General features: G+C 43.2%; 1 protein-coding gene across 1 annotated transcript in view; it reads right to left on the reverse strand.

The window, feature by feature from the left end:
* Window positions 1-5,905: 5,905 nt before the first annotated feature.
* Window positions 5,906-8,074, reverse strand: part of cables2b (Cdk5 and Abl enzyme substrate 2b) — a 14,157-nt gene continuing 11,988 nt past the window's right edge. Inside the window, exon 8 of the mRNA XM_008299035.1 lies at window positions 5,906-7,843. Coding sequence (XP_008297257.1) covers window positions 7,697-7,843 — 147 coding nt within the window. The 3' untranslated portion in view covers window positions 5,906-7,696. The remainder of the gene's footprint in view (window positions 7,844-8,074) is intronic.

The raw sequence follows: 8,074 nt of genomic DNA on the forward strand, positions 1-8,074 counted from the left end.
TCAAGACTTCCATCAGATACATTGGTTTGTTCCTGACTGTCCACCAAAGTGTCAGAATCAAACCAACCTGTTCTCCTGTAGATCTGCAGCTTTATGTTGGTCTGGTTCTGGTCGTCATGATCTTCATATTTTCAATCGCTTTGCTGATTTTCTGGAGGAAGAGAAGATCCAGCAAAGCTGAAGGTGAAGCTCCAGAAACACACTCAGCTTCCATCACTTCATCACTGTTCACTGACTCACATTCATCTCTTGTTTTGGGACTCTTTTATTCATTTATTATCTGATCTTTAAGGCCACAGCTGCTCGTCTTGCTTCTGAGTTTAGTTCCTCTGCTTGTAGTTCCTGGAAGATGCCTTTCACTATCACGTGTAATACTTCTTTACTATTTTAGCATCATTGCCAGTATCACTTCTTACTTTCCTGTTCTAGTCTTATTGTAGCTTCCTTATTTTCATTTTTAACACATCAGACTTATAGCTTGTTGCTTTTTTATTCAACACATTTATTAGTTCTGCAGTTGTCTTTCATTTAGCTCAAGAATCCGTTTGGGATGAATAAAGTTGTAGCATAAAGATCTTGTCTCACAATCTTTTCTAGACCTGACATTTCAGCACTTCATTTGTTGTCTTTCAGTTCCTCCAGTGGAGACGAACTACGCCGACGTCACAGAGGTCAGTAAATGTCAGACACCTGAGCTTCATCAGTGTTGGTGAAAGCAGCTGATTGACTCAAACTAAGCTCCTCCTCTTCATCTTCATCTTCCTCCTGCAGACCAACCGAGTGTATGAGGAGATCAGAGACGAGGACGGAAGGAGAAATTCTCCTCCTGTGGAAACATCTTCAATTTACAGCTACGCCAAGAACACCGAACCAAACGGAGCTGAAAACACAGACGACTACAGCTTCGTCAGCCGTCCTCTGAGGGAAGTAAGTCACATTTACACGTGTGAAAACAAAGAAATCACCCATAAATAGGGTTGAATAATGTGGTAACACTAATGATCATGATAAATACTGCAGATGTGTTGTATTAGTTGGGTTTTATTATATGATTTTATTCCAAATACTGTTGGAAAACTAGTAATTCAGTTTCTTATTGCAATAATCTGCTGTTATTTTGTGTGATATGAGTTTTTACGTGTAGCTTCACATGAAATCTTGTAAATGTTAAAAACAAAACAAGCTCTGTCCACCTCTGAAATGAAAGGATTTATCTTTGTGACGTTTACATGGTATCTAGTATAACAGCCATCCATCCATTGTCTTCCTCTTATGTGGGTTGAAGCCACAGAGGCAGCAGACAAAGCAGGTCATGTCAGACGTCCTTCTCCCTGGTAACACTTTCTGAGGCATTCCCAGGCCAGATGAGCGATTTAATCCCCACTCCTGTCTGCTGCCTGGCATGTGTTTTCGTAGATGCTGTATACTATAGCATTGTATAGTATTTCTGAATCTTAAGCTTGATCTTCTTGTTTTCCTCCAGATTGAAGACGACGCTAGCAAACTCCATTACTCTGAGGATTTAGCCAAAGTTGCTGCCTCCTATCTGAACAGCGCCCCCTGTGGTCTTGTAGATAACGTCCTCTACTCCCCTCTTCAGATAGATGTGACGTCCGCCAACAACACCAGAGATGTTTCACTTCCTCTGTACTCTACTGTTGCTTCAAATCCGTAGTGTCTTAATATTTTATGACGCCTTCATGTCATAACTGTGCAGCTGGAACTGTTGCTAATCACTTTAGCTTCTATTTAAAAGAAAAAAGAAAAAATTTAGAAATATTTTTTCTGTTCTATTAATATTTACAGGCAATCATTTTGTGGACATTATTAATATTTTAGGGCATTTAAAATATTTTAGTATAATTTAATATTTTGAATATGTAGAATTTTTATTTTTATTTAACTTTCAATAGTATTTTTCCAACATTTGATTTTTTTAGAAATGGTATTTTTTGCATATTTTAAGTTATATTTTTTAAACATGCTCAGAAAGTCGAAGGGTCAACGTCTCAAATCATTACTGTAGTAACTGGATTTAATTTTGAATATGCGCCCTGTCTTTAAGATCTCAGGACCATCGTGATGTAAATTGTCGATGAGTGGACGCTGTTTGCTCATTAAGCTAAATATTAAGATGCTAACCTGCAGTGACGTTACGTTAGCAAACGGTCGTACTCTGGCTAATATTCAAACATGAACATAAACACGTTCTCTGAGCTGCTGTGTTGTTATTTATGTGGTAATGTGCTGTAAAAACTGCAAAAGTATTTAAATGTCATCATTTACTCACCAGTGAGCTGAAAGCTGTTTTATTCTTCACCTGTAATAAACCTCCTTCACTCGACACTGTTTGATGAACAATAACACAACAAACTGCAGTTTTTCACATATTTTTAATGAAAATAAACTTGACATTGAGTTGAACATTGGCAGCTTTAACAGTATATGGTCTTTATGTTTTACAAAATAGTTTTCAGATACATGTCGATGTTTCCCTCCAACATCGCACCGAAACTCGACGTAGTTTCTGAGACGCTGCAGCAGGTTGATGCGATCGAAGGTCAACGTCAGGGTACAAAAAATATTCGCTCTCGTTGCGACGCAACACGTCCTTGACCTTTTTCTTTTTTTTTATTAAACTGTACTCGATCACTTAATGCGTCGGATATAAAAGTGGCAACAAGAACAACGACATAAATAACATTTCCACAGATTTCCGTTGCGACGCTTCGACTCGTCCATGAAAACACAAACACAATACAAAACCCCAATTAACTTAAAGAATAACTTAAAATGTAAAAACGAGAAACGGAAGACAAACACGGTAAATAAAATTCCCTTTTCAGCGTTACAGTGCTTAAAGAAGAATAAAACAATAATTGATATAAAACGATAAACTAAGTACGACTGGTGAACGTGAGGCTTAAATACGAGTGAGAACAAACGCTGGCACGTTGCAGGTAAACACACGGAGGACGACGGTCAGCTGACACAATAAAAGCTGCATAGAATCACAAATCTCTAATGTAGAGAAGATGACTTTGGAAGCTCGTGTGTTTCTGCTCTGCAGCAGAGTCGTGCGTTCGCTGCGTTATGTTGATCGGCTCAAACACGCGACTCTGCTCCGAAGCATTTCAGTGCAAATAGAGCGAGGATTCGTCGCCGCCGCCGCCGGAGCAGGAAAGAGAGAAAAACTGAATCTGAACATAAAGTTCTGCGCAGACCTCGAATTGACTTTAAAGGGTGTTTTATATCCGTAGCTTCTGTGTGATTGAAAAGAAACGGCGACTTTTAAACTGAGATTTGAGTAATTTTTCAGTGAACATCGATTTTTTTCAGGATTAAAATAGTTTCGGCTTGATATGAAAAATGATAAACAGATGTTCACACAAGCTGCAGCATGTAGAGACTGCGTTGGCTTGAAATGCTGCAGGATCCCAACACCGATGGAACCCTCTGAACCTCACGGTCTGAAAGTCGCGTTGTCTTTAAAACAAACAGGTTAAAAATTAAAACTCTTATTGAAGTCACAAACTGTGAAAACAGGAGCGACCGTCGTGTTTTTTAACTTTCCGACGGTCCTTGAAACGCTCGCCTGAGACCCGCCGCTCTGCTGGAAAACTGAATCTGAGTGAAACATTTTGGTATTTTATCAAAATCGCTTCTTGTTTCATAAAAATTTGCAAAAAAAAAGAACCAGATTCTGCTCCTCTGCACAACCGTGGAGCTTCTATACACGACCCAGAGAGTCCGAATACAAATTCATTTGGGCTCAGCGAGGATGAAGTGCAGGCTGTGAGGAGAGCGTCTAGCGTATGTCGTCACCGTTTCTTTTCAGTGTTGTTAACACATGGTCCACACGTAGCAGGTGTCTCACAAAACAAAGATATGTTTCTACGACTCGTCCTGTCGTCCACATGAAGACGCAGATTTACGGCATCAAAAACGATTCTTTCAAAAACCAAAGTGAAGATCTGAGAATCCTCCGTTTATGCGTCTGCATGTGGACGTCAATATGCAGCGTTTCAGGTTTCCAAACGTCACTGCCTACAACAAAACATGTTCTTTACATCACATATGCGACCTGTGTTTACATCGGAAACAGCGTGGACGCCCTCAGAACCGGGTTGTCTCTGGTCCAGGTCCAGATAGCGCTCCACATACAAGAACACAGGCGAAGGACGGAGTTAAGGACGGTTATTTTCCACCACCTCGCCGTTCCACGTCCGAGGCGTGTTCTCGGTTAGGTGTGGATGAATTCTTTTCTAAAAACCAGGTGGCGTGTACGTTAGTTTTTTTCTAGACGGAGGACATTCGGTTTGACGAACATCCTGCTACGTGTGGACGAGGCCTGATTCAGCTTCTGGCATCACAACGTCTGTATTGAAATGAAAAATGAGGCAACAGTGAGTTAAAAGAAACGCTCAGAAACTGCTGCTCGGAGTTCAGAGGGTTGACAGGAAGTGGTTCTTTCTTCCTTTTTTTAATGCTGACAGGATTTTTGTGCAGAAACAGATAACTCCATTTTTGTAGATGTTCAGAGAACTTATTTGTTGTTTGCTGGAGATGACATCAATCAGCCTGAAGCTGAGAGGATCTGACTCAGCAGAAATGACAGAAACAGAGATAACTGAAGTCTGACTGATGTCGTCTCAGGTAGACGATGGACCGGTGGGTTTCCTGAAGGTTATTGGAGATGGAGTCATCTGTTTCTACAAATGAACTCTTCACTAATTTTTCCTTTGGACCCACTTTGACGGTTTCACAGTCTCTGCACACGAACCTTCACGGATAAACACCCAGAGTTGTCCTTTGAACAAAAGCTACACTAACGTCTGAAGCTGGCTTAATGTTGGTGCAGCGACTGAAACCAGATCAAAGTTGAGGTCGTGTCTCTCCTGCTCCGACGTTCAGCCGCCGACGAACCTCGACTGCAAAACGCAAACGACTCAACGCACGAGAGAAAATAACATCCGTGGAAGAACGCCGCCGCGAACCGTCACGATGAAGAATCTGTTTGAACGATCCTGCAGGTCGGATACCGGACGGCGAACGGACTCTTCACCCGGACGATTATCAGCGACAAACAAGTTTCAGTGACTCGGCCAGTTTTCAGTACACAATATTACATTTACAAGGTACTTCACACGTAGAAAAATATTACCCTTAGTGATAAAATAAAGATTCAGGATTGTGAAGCTAAAAGGCAAAAAGTGCAAAAAAACAACCGAGGCTCTGCGGGAAGCAGCTGTTTTATCCTCCGACGTGGTGGGAAAAGGAACCGCGAAGGAGAAACGGCCACAAACGTCCCGTCAGACGCCTCGGTCGGGTTAAATGTTCGTCCCTTTATGATACAGTGAAAACACAATAAATAAATGTTCCTCGAAGGTAGCTGAGAAACAGAACGGTTTCTGGTTGCCGAGTTCCTTCAGACAGAAGGAGGAAGTCTGCAGCCACAGTGAGTTCCTTAAAACGTCTTTATCGAGTCCACTTTAACAAAGTCTTGCGTTCTGTCCAGAAATACCAGTCAGTCTTCACGGGCCGCTCGTACCGCGACAGGTCGCTTTAACGGGTTTGGCTTCTCCATGTCCGATCACTACCATCAGGTTAGCACTACGACAGGATCTCAGCCTTCTCGTATCTGTGGAGTCCCAACATGCTGCCGTTTTCCTGACAATACCCACTTTAGGTACATTAAACAATCCGATGTTTAGGTTTGACAACTGAAAAACTAAAAAACAGCTTCCCAACTGTTCTTTAATGTTCTCTAGGTGGAACCTTGTAGTAAAGCTCCCGTCTAAATGTAGTGTTAGAGGGTAGAACCCTGCATTCTCTGTCAGCAGCTGTACCGTAGACCAGCTGCAGTACCTGGTTGTTCCACCAGGTGGAGCCTCTTAGAGACCAGAGGAGGCGTCACTCAGACTACAGCTCATGCTGGCAGCAGAGAGCATTGTGTGACCTCCCACCTGTTGTTTTTTTAGACTAGCTGGGATCAACTGGACCAGAACCACCTTCGCAGTCCAGTGTTGGTTGATTGATTAAGGATGCTGCATAATATTGCTTTAAGAAGTTAGCATCTCTAGCGTCCCGCCACAAACCGTGCGACAACAAAGAGTCTGGTTTAGGTTCTGCCCTGATCCGGATACTTCAGATCAAATCTAGACGCCTCTAATTATCTTTAGGGATCGTTAATCTTGTGGCGCCAACAACCGACTGATCGACTAATCGATGGTTTGGACTCTAGCGTTAATAAAACATCTAATGCTGATATTTAACATGTTTTTAGTGGTTATTCTTCGTCTTAATTCCACCTTAAATTTGAATCAAACCTTCTGTTCTGTGTTTTAGTTAATGCAGAATTCAACAGACCAGTAAACTGGGAATAGACTCGATATTTAAACATTTAAACCACACTGTCCTGTCCTCACTTTAACAGTAGACTGAAGTCTTCCACACTACTGACCTGGGAGCAGATGGATTTAGAGCATAACACTGGTCTTATACTGTCTTCCAGCTTTCTGGGACAGATGTGGGAAGATCAGAGCTGCACTTTGGAACATCTTTAAAGACGCTTAATTTTACATCAAGAAACCAAACCAGCTGTAAAATAAAAGTCATCTTCCACCTAAAAGAAGCTCCTGCTGACATCGGTGTTGGGTTCATCTGCTTTATTGCAGAAGGAAACTGAGCCCAGAGCTGAAATCTAAACACAAAGACGAAGCTGCTGGTTTGAATCACGATATTCGAGGAGAAGATTCTAAACACCGACGACCAGCTTCACTGAAAGGCACTTAAACATCCAAACTCCTCCGGTGGGGCGCGAAGCTGACCGACGCTCAGGAAACTAAACTAAACGTGGAAACAGGTCGACGTCCAGGCCGATCGTTCAGAAAGTTCAGATAAATGAAGCCCAGAGCTGCTAGAACCCACACTCCCCTCGTTTCCGACACTTTTTATCGCCTTGAATCGTCCGACAGAAACACGACGACGGCAGCATCCGTCCTAGGAAGTGCAGTGAAATGATTGTCGAGTGCTTGTGATTGCTGTCAGGCGTCTGGAGGAGTTAAAGCTGGTTTAAAGGACGACTACACAACAACTACACAACTCGTAAAGCAACAGTCAGGTGTTGGTCTTCACACTGAAGCAGGTTTTGTTCGCTTGAATCCTTCCTGTTTCCTGCGTCTTTGTTTTGTGCAGGATTCCGTCTGAACTTTACTTTGTTTTCGTGTAAAACTCCGAATGAGAGCGGATCCGTTGAGCTGCATTTGATTTAACGACACCTGACCGGTTTAAAAAGCGGATCTGAAGCTGTGACGTTGTCCTTTAAACCAGAACAAAATAAAAACTGTCCATATGTCAATAAACTACGTCGCTGCTTCACTGTTTTTAGACGAAACAGCTTCGCAAAAAGCTACAAAAATGATCAACAAGTTCTAACGGAAGAATTAATGAGTTTTAAAATGGTCGTGTCGCGCTGCTGAAATGTCGTATATATTTAAATATAAAAATAGAAAGTGAGCATCCTTTGGGTGAGGCGTGATGACGGGCCGTGATGACGTCAACCTCCGTGATGAACCCGTCAGTGCTGCTGCTGGACTCAGCGCTTCATCACTTCCTGTCCGGAGGCCGCTGGGCCAGGCACGGCGGTCCGACCACCGCCACAGTGAGTCCCAGACGATGACGTCCGTCCGTCGCTCTACAGCTGCTGCTGCTGCACCAGCCGTCTGTAATGGGGCATCACCTTGCTCTCGGGCAGGTACAGCGCCATCTCCAGGGCCACCAGGATGGTGAACTCGAACGATATCAGCTCCCTCCGGCTGATCCGGAAACGCTCCTCCAGCTTCTGCAGGGACAGAAACCACAAGCGCTGCTGGATGATGACGCTAGATTCAGAAGGTCTGGAGTCTACATGGTAAAGGAAGGGAGGGAGGGAAGGAAGGGAGGAAGCAAGGAAGGAAAGAAGGAAGGGAGGGAGGGAGGAAAGGAGGAAGGTAAGAAAGAAGGGAGGGAGGGAGGGAGGAAAGGAAGGGAGGAAGCAAGGAAGGAAAGAAGGAAGGGAGGGAGGGAGGAAAGG

This window comes from Stegastes partitus, unplaced genomic scaffold (genome assembly GCF_000690725.1).
Source record: "Stegastes partitus isolate 25-593 unplaced genomic scaffold, Stegastes_partitus-1.0.2 Scaffold1373, whole genome shotgun sequence".
Taxonomy (NCBI): domain Eukaryota; kingdom Metazoa; phylum Chordata; class Actinopteri; family Pomacentridae; genus Stegastes; species Stegastes partitus.